Raw genomic sequence first — 14,631 nt, forward strand, 5'->3', positions numbered from 1 at the left:
GATAGATATTCAACATTAGATAGATAGACAGACAGACAGATAGACATTCAACATTAGATAGACAGACAGATAGACATTCAACATTAGATAGACAGACAGACAGACAGACAGATAGATAGATAGATAGATAGATAGATAGATAGACATTCAACATTAGATAGATAGATATATTCAACCTAGATATTCAACATTAGATAGATATACTACTGATCAAATGATCACCATATTTATATACTATAATACTGATCCAGGGTACACTACCATAATGGAAGTGGTATTTTAATGGTATCACAATTATTCTAATATTAGATTAGATAGTTTCACTATAGTTGTGATTTGATGCCACGCCGTGTGTCCTCATTCATTTCCATTCATCACTTCCACACCATTTTCAGCTTTGAAGCAGTATTTTTAACATTTCTATCTAAACTAACAACAGTAACGCAACGCAGAGATGTGGTAAAATTGACTTACTCTGTGAGTCCGTTAACGAAATCATGTTTGTGTGGTTTATCAGATGGTTTACTGACTGGTGTGTGCAACTGTTGTGTGTGTGATCGCCACGACACCGGAAACACGTAGAGATATTTTAAACGTCTGAAATGTCGCAGGAACTCGGTGCCAAAAATCAGATACCGTTTATTTTTATAATTTTCACTTTATTTTATTTAAAAGCTATTTTATTATTACTAATTCCTCTCGCAATTATGCTACTCCCACGCAAATACTTGCTAATTTTTTTAGTTTGAATGAGCCTAGTCGCTTTTGGTTGCGTTGCTGGGAAATGTAGTTTTCAGTAATATCCGCATACATTCTGGATTATATCCAAAAACCTACAAATCCCAGCAGGCGCAGTGGGAAGCAGGAAGGCATGTGTGTAGCTGGGAGACGTTCATTGAAGTATCACTAGTTCACTAGTGCTGGAACATTTAGACATTTATTATTCACAATGCCAACATCCGGATTAGTGTGAAGCTAAAATAACTGTGTGATTGTTTCATTTTAACCTTTGACAATGAATACGTTATTCGCGATCGCTTTGGTGTTTGTTGGTTGCTGCAGTAATGTTGTGTTTTTGGAACTTTTGGTTAGGTGAGTTGCATTTCTCTCATATATGATATTTTTTTCATATTTGAGTTTGTGTTCACTGCATTTGAACTTAATATATGCTGCCATTTCTTGCTTCTTTGAATTGTATATTTTACAGGGATTTCCCAGGGTGTGGGAATATTGTCACATTTGCCCAGTTTGCCTTTATTGCACTGGAAGGGTTCATCTTTGAGACAAACTTTGGACGCAAAAAGCCACACATACCCCTCAGGTTAATAATTTGTGACATATTGTACACGCATACATGTATTTTAATTATAACAGGCTTGTTTAGGCTTGTCAGAACAGTGTGAATGTCATTGATTATAATAGGATTCCCATCATGTTATATGTGCATTCGTTCATTCATTCTTTTTTCAAAAAAGAAATGCATAATTATGCATTTTTACTCAAACAACCTGTTTTTACTTGTTGAACGAGGTAAAAGGCAGTGATTACCATTATTGATTATTATATTATTATTATAGGTGAGAGGTGAATGCTGTGCTTTGTCACAGTGACAGGTGGTTTGTAAGTCAACACACAGTTCAGACAGCTAATATCTTTGAAGTTTTCAGTGTGCATGCTGTGCACAGTTTACATTAGGGCTGTGCAATATATCGAAATTATCGAAATATCGCAAATGTACATATCGCAATATGCATATCGCTACAGCTTGCAATATTTGGGGCCATGAACAAAAGACAAAGAGAAAATCACTCACTGCTCTTACCTAAATAACTTTTGTAGCTTAAATAAGAATCAGTGCATATTGAATTATAAGAGTAAATACTAAGCTGTGTTTTATTTTTCCTTATTAAAACACTACTGTTCACTTTCAGAAGTTGTTGTAGGGGTTCTGATTAGAATCAGAATCAGAATGAGCTTTATTCACCACTTAAGTGTGCGCAAACACAAGGAATTTGTTGTGGTTTTACAGGAACTCTTGGTACATACATACATACAAATAACCATATATATATGACACAAGATAGTTATAGAAGTTCACAGAACTGACTCAGCAACAGCTGAGTAAAACTGTTTCATCTGAGCATGTGGCACTTTAAGCATTATCGTATCGCATATCGAATATCGCATTATTTAATGAGTTATCGCATATCGCATTTTTCTTCAATATCGCACAGCCCTAGTTTACATATTTGCACAGAAAATCAGATATGATAGCTGGACGTCACTTGCTGAATGTGGTGTTGACTACAACAATAGCATGCATACTATATGATGTTTCGCATACTCCGGAGGTAGCATACAGTATATACTGCACAGTGTGTGTTAAGCACTACGCTAGTATTCCATTCCTAACACATAGTCATGCAGTTTTGAAGCTGGACAAGATGACTTATGTTACAGTCTTTGTGCTAAATCTAGACGGATCTCTGACATTAATGCTTCAGCCTCAGGACAGACTTTACACTGGACGTCAAGATTGTTTATTGTGCAATGAATGAATAATAAAGTAATTGGTATTAAAAACATTGCAATTTATATGTTTAATTAACATGTATAGTTTGCAGAACTTCTTTGAATTAATATTTGTGACCCTGGAGCACAAAAGCAGTCTTAAGTCGCTGGGGTATATTTGTAGCAATAGCCAAAAATACATTGTATGAGTCAAAATTATCCATTTTTCGTTTATGCCAAAAATCATTAGGATATTAAGTAAAGATCATGTTCCATGAAGATATTTAGTAAATTTCCTACTGGAAATATATCAAAACTTAGGTTTCGATTAGTAATATGCATTGCTAAGAACTTAATTTGGACAACTTTAAAGATGATTTTCTCAATATTTAGATTTTTTTGCACCCTCAGATTCCAGATTTTCAAATAGTTGTATCTCAGCCAAATATAACAAACCATACATCAATGGAAAGCTTATTTATTCAGCTTTCAGATGATATATAAATCTCAATTTCGAAAAATTGACCCTTATGACTGGTTTTGTGCTCCAGGGTCACATATTTATGTGATGTAGACCCTGAGAATTCAAGTTAATAACTTTATTCTATTTTTAAGTTAATAATTACCTAATTAAATTAAATAATAACTTAATTATTAAGCCAGTAATTTAACAAAATATTTGCATGTTTGCAGTTCTCTGATGTCATTTAATGGTCACCAGTGTTTTATTTTTAAATATTTTGAATTGTAAAATAATTTGATTTAATTAATAATTTGCTTTAACAACTGGATATGATATGTAAAGATGGTACAAGATTATTCTATTAAATTCAATGGGATGCACCAGTTATGTCAAAAGTAATCAAACAATAGTCAGATTATATTACCTAAAAAGTGTAATGTAGTAGATTACATTACTAATTACAATTTTTGCCATGTAATTTGAAATCAGTAACTTTGTAAGTAATCTTCTAAGCATTGCTCATATATATGCATTACATTATTTCAATTCAGTATTGTTTTCCCTCCTACTTATGAGGATTTCATGACTTTTGATGCATTTCCTTTTTGCAGTAACTATGTGATCATGGTGACCATGTTCTTTACCGTCAGCGTGATCAATAACTACGCCCTGAACTTTAACATCGCTATGCCTCTGCACATGATCTTCAGATCAGTGAGTATCATTTATTTCATTCATTCATTGCTTTAAAATCTGTGCCTTATCGATCTCTGTATCTTCTCATTTTGATCACAGGGATCTTTAATAGCAAACATGATCCTCGGTATTATCATCTTGAAGAAAAGGTAGGCTGAAGATCATGCACAAAATCATTGCTTTATTTTGCATATTATTCAGTCACGTTATTGCTTGCAGATATTCGGCGAGTAAATATCTCTCCATCGTGCTGGTGTCTGTGGGCATTTTCATCTGCACTATTATGTCGGCCAAACAAGTGGTGAGTTTAGTAGTTGTTTTGTATTAACAGACATAATGTACTTGTATTTCAATGCTTTATTTCACATTTATCTGCACCTAATACGCCAGGTTTGATCTTTATGTAGAATGTTGAGAAAGGGGCCACAGAGGAAGATGTTTTTTATGCCTTCATGCATTGGCTTCTGGGTAATATTCTCCACATTCACACTCAGGCAATATTTGCTGCATACTGTAAAAGTATAGAATATACTACCATTTAAAAATTAGTATGTGAAATTGCATTAATAACAATAAGCATTTATAATAGTTGCATGCTGCATTATTAGTAGTAGTATGTAGTATGTTCAAAAGTTTGAGGTCAGTATTTTTTTTAAAGGAAATTAATACTTTTATTCAGCAGGGATGCATTAAAGACATTTATAATATTACAAAATATTTATATTTGAAATAAATGCTGTTCTTTTGAACTTTCTATTTATCAAAGAATCCTTAAAAAACAAAACATATCACGGTTTACGCTCAGATATGAAGCAGCACAACTGTTTTCAACATTGATAATAATAAAAAAAAGTTTCCTCGGCAGCATATTAGAATGATTTCTGAAGATCATGTGACACTGAAGACTGGAGTAATGATGCTGAAAATACAACTGCGCATCACAGCAATAAATTACATTTTAAAATGTAGTAAAACAGAAAAGAGTTATTTGAAATAGTAATAGTATGAAATATTACTACAGATTTTACTGTATTTGATCAAATAAATATTGCGTTTTAATGAGCATAAGAGACTCAGAAATATAAAAATTCATACCAACCTCAAACTTTTGAACAGTAGTGTACTTATTGCAAACTGCTAGATTAGTATCAATAGTATGTTAACATGCAGTTCTGAAGACATGTACGTATATGTGGTTAGTTAAATCATTCTGCATCATATTTGATTGCATTAATACTGTTGTGTTTCAGGTATCGCCATACTGACGTTCGCCTTGCTGATGTCTGCAAGAATGGGCATTTTCCAGGAAACTCTGTACAAGAAATATGGCAAACACTCCAAGGAGGCTCTGTTTTACAATGTCAGTCCCTAACTATACATACAGTGGCATGCGAAAGTTTGGGAACCCCTTGCAGAATCTCTGAATAATTTTTCCAAAATAAGAGAGATCATACAAAATGCATGTTATTTTTTTATTTAGTACTATCCCGAGTAAGATATTGTACATAAAAGATGTTTACATTTAGTCCACAAGAACAAAAAAATTATAAAAGATGTTTACATTTAGTCCACAAGAACAAAAAAATTGCTGAAATTATTCAAATAATCCCATTCAAAAGTTTGGTTCTTAACACTGTGTTGTTACCTGGATGATCCACGCCTGTTTTTTGTTTTGTGATGGTTGTTCATGACTCTTGTTTGTTCTGAACAGTTAAACTGAGCACTGTTCTTCAGAAAAATCCTTCAGCTCCTGCAGATTCTTCAGTTTTCCAGCATCTTCTGCATATTTGAACCCTTTCCAGCAGTGACTGTATGATTTTGAATTCCATCTTTTCTCAAACACAACTATTACAGAAGGTTCAAACATTCACTGATGCTCCAGAAGGAAACTTTTTGAATTTGAAGATCAAGGTAAATTGTACTTAATTTGTCGTCCGGGAAACATGCAAGTATATTCTGTTGCTTCCGAAGGGCAGTACTAAATGGAAAAAAAAAGATTTGGACATTTTCATTCTGTTCTTAATGCATCGTGTTTCCTTCTGGAGCATCAGTGAATGTTTGAACCTTCTGTAATAGTTGTGTTTGAGTCCCTCAGTTGTCCTCAGTGTGAAAAGATGCATCTCAAAATCATACAGTCACTGCTGGAAAGGGTTCAAATATGCAGAAGATGCTGGAAAACTGAAGAATCTGCAGGAGCTGAAGGATTTTTCTGAAGAACGGTGCTCAGTTTAACTGTTCAGAACAAACAAGGGACTCATGAACAACCATCACAAAACAAAAAAACAGGTGTGGATCATCCAGGTAACAACACAGTGTTAAGAACCATAGGTTCACAAACTTTTGAATGGGGTTAATTTAATAATTTCTGCTATTTTTTTTCTTGTGTACTAAATGTAAACATCTTTTATGTAAAATATCTTACTCAGGATAGTACTAAATAAAAAAGAACATGCATTTTGTATGATCTCTCTTATTTTGTAAAAAATTATTCACATTTTCACAGATTCTGCAAGGGGTTCCTAAACTTTCGCATGCCACTGTATGATGCTGTATTTAAGTGTGCAACATTGGGATTGAGTGGGATTTTTCTGCCTTGTTTCAGCACTTTCTGCCATTACCGGGATTCCTCCTGCTGTCAACAGACATCTACAAACACGCTGTGCTCTTCAGCCAGAGCTGTGAGTCCGATTCTGTTGGGACTAATACAGTAAATTAGCCAGCACCGCTCAAATGTTTGGGGTCGGTAAGATTTTAAAATGTTTTTTAAAGAATGCTCACCAAAGCTGCATTTATTTGATCCAAAATACGGTAAAAACAGGAGTATTATGAAATATTACTACAATTTAAAATAGCTCCAATTTTAATAAGTAATTGCAACTCTTTTTTTTAAATTCCATGTCAGAAATGGGCTTCCATAATATATATTTAAAATATAATTGATTCCTTTGATGTAAAGCTGAATTTTCAGCATCATTACTCTTCAATGTCACATGATCTTCAGAAATCATTCAAATATGCTGATTTGCTGCACAAGAAACATTTCTGATTATTATCAATGTTGAAAACCGTCGTGCTGCTTCAAAGTTTTGTGGAAACATGATACAGATCATATTTTGGTGAATAGAAAGTTCAAAAGAGCAGCATTTATTTGAAACCGAAATCTTTTGTAACATCTTTTATCACTTCTGATCAATTTAATGCAACCTTATTGAATGAAAGGGCTGATGTCTTTCAAACCCCCAAATGTTTGAATGCTGTATGTAAGCCTTAAGAAGTCTTACTTTGTTTGGCTTTTTTGCTTGAAATGACAAACCAGTGACTTTCTCTCAAAGCTCCAGTGGAAGTGCCTGTGATTGGTCTGTCTGTGCCTGTCATGTGGTTATACCTACTGATGAACGTCGTCACCCAGTATCCTTTCATATTTGTCATATCCATTTTCTTTATAGGCTTTTATTATGGCAGCCATATCACCCTGTAGCCCAAGCCTGGTTGCCCACTGAAGCTAAGCAGGGCTGAGCCTGGTCAGTACCTGGATGGGAGACCTCCTGGGAAAACTAGGTTGCTGCTGGAAGAGGTGTTAGTGAGGCCAGCAGGGGGTGCTCACCCTGTGGTCTGTGTGGGTCCTAACGCCCCAGTATAGTGACGGGGACACTATACTGTCAACAAGCACCGTCCTTCGGATGAGACGTTAAACCGAGGTCCTGACTCTCTGTGGTCATTAAAAATCCCAGGATGTCTTTCGAAAAGAGTAGAGGTGTGACCTCGGCATCCTGGCCAAATTTGCCCATTGGACCCTGATCATCATGGCCTCCTAACAATCCCCATATCTGCTAATTGGCTTCATCACTCTGTCTCCTCTCCACCAGTAAGCTGGTGTGTGGTGGGCGTTCTGGCGCACTATGGCTGCCGTCGCATCATCCAGGTGGATGCTGCACACTGGTGGTGGATGAGGAGATACCCCGACAATGTAAAGCGCTTTGAGTGCCTAGAAAAGCACTATATAAATGTAATGAATTATTATTATTTTATTATTATTATTGGACAGAACTGTAGAAAGCCATGCTGAGAAATCTGTCTACAGTCAGTATGTTTCATTGTATACTTTATCCTTAGCCTGATATTTCAGATATGTGTGCATCCGCGGCGTGTTCATTCTGACCACGGAGTGTGCGTCGCTCACGGTTACACTAGTGGTGACGCTTCGCAAATTCCTGAGTCTCATTATTTCCATCCTGTACTTCCATAATCCCTTCACAGCCTGGCACTGGGTCGGCACGGCCGTGGTGTTCCTGGGAACGCTGCTCTACACGGAAGTGTGGTCCAGCATTCGTGCGGCGGTGAAAGGAGAGAAAGCTGAGAAGAAGGCAGAGTAAATTATGGAAGCCCGTTTCCATATTACACCACGGAATAAAATAAAAAAAAAGGTAATTGCGACTTTTTATCTCACAGTTCTGACTTCTTCTCCCTATTCAGAGTTTATATCTTGCAATTCTGACAAAAGACTAAACTCAGAATTCTGAGAAAAAACATCAGAATTCTGAGCTTCAAACTCGGAATTCTGAGAAAAACGTCGGAATTCTGAGAAAAAACGTCAGAATTCTGGGATTCAAACTCGGAATTCTGAGATTCAAACTCGGAATTCTGAGAAAAAATCGTCAGAATTCTGGGATTCAAACTCGGAATTCTGAGATTCAAACTCGGAATTCTGAGAAAAAATCGTCAGAATTCTGGGATTCAAACTCGGAATTCTGAGATTCAAACTCGTAAACTCAGAATTCTGAGAAAAAACATCAGAATTCTGAGATTCAAACTCGGAATTCTGAGAAAAACATCGGAATTCTGAGATTCAAACTCGGAATTCTGAGAAAAAACGTCAGAATTCTGGGATTCAAACTCGGAATTCTGAGATTCAAACTCGGAATTCTGAGAAAAAACGTCAGAATTCTGGGATTCAAACTCGGAATTCTGAGATTCAAACTCGGAATTCTGAGAAAAAACGTCAGAATTCTGGGATTCAAACTCGGAATTCTGAGATTCAAACTCGGAATTCTGAGAAAAAACGTCAGAATTCTGGGATTCAAACTCGGAATTCTGAGATTCAAACTCGGAATTCTGAGAAAAAACGTCAGAATTCTGAGATTCAAACTCGGAATTCTGAGAAAAAATGTCAGAATTTCGAGATATAAACTCAGAATGGCAAGAGTGTCCGAAAAGTCCAAATTGTGAGATAAAAAGTCACAATTACCTTTTTAATTTTCTCATTCCATGGTGGAAACAAGCTTCCACAGTAAATTGTAAGGGAACTGTAATACCTCTTTAGCTTCGTGTGAGTGTGTTTTGTTAGTGTGTGTCCCATCACTATTCATTTTTAAGTTATTCACTGTGAATGGATGAGTGCTTGAGGTACATTTAGGCCAATTTTATGAGCTGTTTTTGAGCCAGGTGTGAGTGTAAGTTAGAGTGTTTGTCTGTAAGCGTTCACAATTCATGACCTGTTTTCAGTATCTAGGTCTGTTTTTGCAGAAATAGACACTCATTTTGTTCCTGGCATTATATTTACTTCAAGAAAGTCACATAGATCTACTTCTTCGCACATTAAAACTAACATAATGGTCAAGTTTTGCTACATTTGTTAGCAGGACTACAGCAGAGCTATTTTTCATAAGTGTTCGTGTTGACTACAAGTTAGCCGTATTTATTTCTTTTCCATTTTTAAACACAGCCGTTTTTAGTAAGTCAGTAAATATGTTGGCCCACTTACATGTGTCTTTGTTCGGGTGAAATAATAAAGTAAATAAGACTACGAAAGCTAATGCATAGGCATTTTAAGTTGTAGTCATCTATCATATTTGACATTTTGTAGTCGCCATCCACTAGCGCCTCAGGCGGGTGAGTAAAAGCAATACTGTAGAAAACATGACTGCTAATACTGTAGAAAATGTCTACAGATGTTATGTTCATGAGGCTAGAATTTGTAATTTGGCATGGATTTGTGTAAGAAACTTTGTTTATCAGCTAACACAAACTGAGACCTCATAAAGTGAAGGAAATCATGTCTTTTGTGCAATTCTTTGAATCTCAGCTGCATTTTTTTTTCATGCACCTGGTGTGTAGGCTATTCACTCACTCTGATAGCACACATACATCACAGAGACGTCTATTTGACGTCTGCATTTACATCTACAAGACTTGAGTTTGCTCATCTGCAATATGTCTATAGGACGTTTCCTATCAGATGTCAAATAGACTTTTAGAAGATGTTTATGATTTCGAATGTATGTAAAACTGACGTCTATCAGATGTTTGTACACAGCAGATGCTTTCCAGATGAAGCGATCTTTAACAGACATCTTGCAGACGTAGGTGTGCTGTCTGGGCACAGTTCATAATTGCTAGGATTAATCTATTTTTCTATATGTTCTATTAATTGTATGGGCTTTATTGGATTTTGAAAGTATTAAGTATGAACTTCTTGTCTGAAGCATCAATAATACCACAGATCTATAATAGAGAGTCATTATATCAATCAGTGGATAATATCCAGGGTAATGTTTGTCACTCATGTAGAATTCATAAACTCACACAGTACAATTCATCATGGTAACCATATTTTTCCACCAAAACACAATAGTTAATGCAGTTATTGTTAATACTGTAAAATCATGATAATTTAATGAGATTGTGGTAAAAAAAACAGAACAATGATAATATTTTGAATAATAATAATAACATCATGTGTTATTAATATATCACATTAGCCACGCCCCCAGACATATACAGGTGGTATTGTGAAACAGCACAGAATGTCAACTTTAAGTACTTATAAACTTAAATAAGCGAGTATGCTCCTAGATGTATGAAATAACACTCATTTCTAATTGTGAACATTCATTAGCTGACAACCATATTTTCCACCAAAATACAATAGTTACTGTTAGTACTGTGAAGTTAATAATAATTAATAAGCCTGTTCAGAAAGAGTAATCTGCATTTTTTAGTGCAGAAATTAGTTTTTCAACATTTTGAATAATAATTTATATGAATCATGCATTATTAATATATCATATTAGCCACACACCCAAATATTTAATATCTTGAAAAAGCACAAAATGTCCACTTCAAGTTCTTATAAACGTAAATAAAGCATGTACACTCCCAGATATATTAACAATAACATTTATTGCTAATTATAAACGTTTATTAGCTGACAAAAATGAATGACTGGCTCTTGAGAGGTTTAAATTCCTCCGGGTGTGGGAGTGGGAAAGGCTGAGCTGAACATGTGCTCTCGGGCGTTAGCTGTCGAAGCCCATACTGAACATCCCAGTCCTTCAGATAAAACAATTTCTGTGTTTTATTGACGATAATTATCGCAATAAACTGCAGAGATGGGGGGAAACAGCAGCTCGCGCCACGTTTCCTTCGACCCGGCCGATGAGGAGCATTAAACTTTAAACTTTAAGGAAAAGTGTTTTCTGGTTCCTTTATTAAGTGATTTCAACTATATCATCTGTGTCGTTCATGCAAAACTTGCGGATGCGTGCTTAACAACGTAAGGTTGTTACATGTTTGCTCTGCAAGAGCTTCAGTGATTCGGTTTTGAAACTGTTTAACTAGAATATAGTGTAAATTGCAAGAAATGCATCGTTTGTGGATATTTTATGGCTGCTGAACAAAATGCAGGGCATGTAGCTTATATATAGCCTATATATATAGCCTACAGGTCACGACCCTACTGCATACTAAACATACTACACCTGGACATGAGTGGTAGGTAAACTTTCAGATTGCCTGTAGACATTGCTTTCAAAACCAACTAATACTAATGACCGTATAGCCCCACACCAACCTCATAGAACTACTTTTCCTTTTAATAAAACACGGTACTACCAGATTTTGTTGGACTTACCATAGTAACACCATGTTTTTGGATGTGTCCCATGGTAATACCATTGTACATGAATTTGGTTTCCATTCAGTGGTATATAACAGTGTACAATGGTATTCCCATCAGCAGTACTTTCTTTCAAAATTAATGCACTTTCAACCAACTCCTGGTACTACCAGATTTTGTTTTTGGATGTGTCCCATGGTAATACCATTGTACATGAATTTGGTTTCAATTCAGTGGTATATAACAGTGTACAATGGTATTCCCATCAGCAGTACTTTCTTTCAAAATTAATGCACTTTCAACCAACTCCCAGATTATTTGAGATCACGTAAAACACACATAAAAAAAAAGTAATATCATCTAATGGAGATCCATGCATCCCAGCTCAAGTCAAATTGTATTGAAAATCTGACCAAAAAAAAATATTAGTAAATTAATTCATTTTGGGATACGATACTCTGGAAGAATAGTTATTTGAAATCCTGGTGATGCAAAAAAAATGTTCTCAGTTTTCATCATAAAACATAATAGCGCACGTATTTTAAAGAAGAAGGGAAATTGTATATCAATGGTATTTCTGATCTGACACTAAACAGCTTTCAGAGCGAGTGATTGATCGCATGAAGGTGCCTCCACCTGTGGTTCGACCGCAAGCTACAACCAAATCCTCTACGCAGTCAACGACTGTAGCTTCTCCGGTTGAGCGCTTGGTTTCAGGTGAACTTCATGTACCCATAATCCCTCATCCTCCCTCGTATGCCAGTACTTTGGTTCCTCCTCCTCCTCTTTCAGAGCCAGTAACACCTTTCGTGCCTTTAGTGCCTGTGACTGAGGAAACATCTGCACCTCCTTCACCTGTAAAGTCACCTGAGGGTCTTCCGACTCCTCCACCGACAGGTGATGAGCATGTAGCCATACTTGTACCTGACTCTCAACCTGTTGTGCTGCCTGCTGACCCCATGAATGTTCCTTCACAAGAGTCAAGTGAACCACTAACTGCTTCTCCACTAGTTGAACCAAGCATTGAGCACCTAACACCACCTCCTACCATAACCTCGACTGCTGAACCCATAGCCATTCCACCTTCAACAACCACAGACCCACTTACTGAACCTGTAGCATCTTTAGAGTCCTCTATTGAACTTCTCATTCCAGCTGCTGAACCGATTGAACCTGTAGAGACTCTCTCCTCCTGTAATTTAGCTGCTCAACCAACAGCTGGCAAGCTTTCGGACTTACCTGTTGATCCTGAGACTTCACCCTCCACGATCTCCATATCTGCTCCCATCCCATCTGTCTTGGAGGAGTCTGCTGTGTCATCTGGATCAGCTTCATCTGTGGGTTTGCCTGATGAAATGCCTTCCAAGACGCGAATGGGTCCAAATCCCACTGGAGAACCTCAGGTTCCTCATCTTCCCCAGGTTGAGGAACCTGTTGCACCTTCATTTATTGACCAACTCGAGGTCTTTCCACCACAAACACATGTTGGTAAGTTCATCATTTGGTTCATCATTCTTACCAATGTCTCTCTGGTTAATTTTTGACTGATTGACCTGCAGAGTCTCCACTTGTACCTCAGGATTTTGTGCAAATGCTTGATGAACTCCATCGTGAATTCACAATAAAACGGAAGTAGCAGAAACATATGTACAGAATGTTTCTGTGAACTTTTCTGTAAACAGCACAGCTCTATATGTAAAGTTGGATATTGCATAACTTTACCTGCATACATACAGAGCATTTATGTGCACGATATATGTGACCCTGGAGCACAAAACCAGTCATAAGGGTCAATTTTTCGAAATTGAGATTTATACATCATCAGAAAGCTGAATAAATAAGATTGCCATTGATGTATGGTTTGTTATGATAGGACAATATTTGGCCGAGATACAACTATTTGAAAATCTGGAATCTGAGGGTGCAAAAAAATCTAAATATTGAGAAAATCATCTTTAAAGTTGTCCAAATAAAGTTTTTAGCAATGCATATTACTAATCAAAAATTAAGTTTTGATATATTTACGGTAGGAAATTTACAAAATATCTTCATGGAACATGATCTTTACTTAATGTCCTAATGATTTTTGGCATAAAAGAAAAATCTATAATTTTGACCCATACAATGTATTTTTGGCTATTGCTACAAATATACCCCAGCGACTTAAGACTGCTTTTGTGGTCCAGGGTCACATATACTATATAGGAAATCTCAGCTGCTTGATTGCTCGTATCATCACAAAATGTAAACAGTTTTATCGCCCATCTGCTAAATGCAACTATAAGGCATGAAGTTATTAAGATATTATAAACAATAACATTGTGATTTTCATCACAATTTTCATTAACATCATGATTTTTAAAATAATATGTATTGTTAAAACTAATATTTAATTATTTAAAAAATGGAACATGCATGGATTAATTTTTTGCAATATTTTAGATGCATTTAGAAAACAGGTTGAATTTTCATTTCATGTTGACTTTAACATCTCAGGAACTTGATTGTGTTTCATAAATTAATGGAAGATATGACATTTCCTCTGTTTAGTGGATGAGGAAAAGCTCAGAAAGCAGATCAGAGAAGATTTCCAGAAGCTCCTGAAGGAGGAGATGAAGATGGCAGAGCGTAACATTCGACAACAGTAAAAACTTATCTGATGAAGATGAAGATCTCTCAACAGAATACCCAGAGTTTTGGCATTAAACAGTATTTACTGTGTGTTTTCATAAGGCTGCAGGAAGAGAAAGCTAAAGCGAAGGCCCAGGCTCAGGCTGCAGCAAGACTCCAGATTCAGGAGGAGGTCTGGAAGCTTCTGGAAGAGGAGAAGGCGTCCTATCAACAGACTCTAGCAGATGCCGTTAGGAGGGAGCAGTTGAACGTTCAGGATGAGCGTCTCATAACTCAGTGTTATGTAAGTTAGCGTATGCACACAGTTGTGTGTTGTTTGTGTATGTGCATGTTTCTGACAATTTGAACAGCTTCTTGTGTCTCTGCAGTTTTTTGCAAAGCCGTCATAACAAAAATATACTACTATGAAAATACTAAAAATTAATATTAAAAAACA

The 14,631-nt window shown here is 36.1% G+C and overlaps 2 protein-coding genes across 3 annotated transcripts in view; one reads left to right on the plus strand and one right to left on the minus strand.

The window, feature by feature from the left end:
* The window catches only part of LOC107701063 (vesicle transport protein GOT1B-like), a 6,017-nt gene extending 5,270 nt beyond the window's left edge, over positions 1-747 (minus strand). Inside the window, exon 1 of one of the 2 annotated variants that reach the window (XM_016502987.1) lies at positions 475-747. In XM_016502987.1, the coding sequence (XP_016358473.1) occupies positions 475-499 (25 nt within the window). In that variant the 5' untranslated portion in view covers positions 500-747. The remainder of the gene's footprint in view (positions 1-474) is intronic. The other variant, XM_016502985.1, reaches the window with a different exon arrangement.
* A 107-nt stretch (positions 748-854) lies between these two features.
* Positions 855-8,099, plus strand: LOC107701062 (UDP-xylose and UDP-N-acetylglucosamine transporter). Its single transcript, XM_016502984.1, has 10 exons — positions 855-1,092; positions 1,208-1,321; positions 3,586-3,688; positions 3,770-3,819; positions 3,890-3,971; positions 4,078-4,138; positions 4,921-5,030; positions 6,273-6,348; positions 7,003-7,078; positions 7,797-8,099. Exons 1-10 carry the CDS (start codon positions 1,016-1,018, stop codon positions 8,041-8,043), a joined length of 996 nt encoding a protein of 331 aa, XP_016358470.1. The 5' UTR covers positions 855-1,015; the 3' UTR covers positions 8,044-8,099.
* Positions 8,100-14,631: the final 6,532 nt, after the last annotated feature.

This window comes from Sinocyclocheilus anshuiensis, unplaced genomic scaffold (assembly GCF_001515605.1).
Source record: "Sinocyclocheilus anshuiensis isolate Anshui unplaced genomic scaffold, SAMN03320099.WGS_v1.1 scaffold1468, whole genome shotgun sequence".
Classification (NCBI taxonomy): Eukaryota; Metazoa; Chordata; class Actinopteri; order Cypriniformes; family Cyprinidae; genus Sinocyclocheilus; species Sinocyclocheilus anshuiensis.

What these genes read in the sequence shown, in the direction of transcription:
- LOC107701062 (XM_016502984.1), top strand. Translation starts at nt 1,016, where the DNA reads ATGAATACGTTATTCGCGATCGCTTTGGTGTTTGTTGGTTGCTGCAGT. An exon ending in TGCACATGATCTTCAGATCA is followed by an intron (nt 3,689 to 3,769) that starts GTGAGTATCATT and finishes TTTTGATCACAG; the next exon opens with GGATCTTTAATAGCAAACAT. An exon ending in TGTGCTCTTCAGCCAGAGCT is followed by an intron (nt 6,349 to 7,002) that starts GTGAGTCCGATT and finishes TTTCTCTCAAAG; the next exon opens with CTCCAGTGGAAGTGCCTGTG.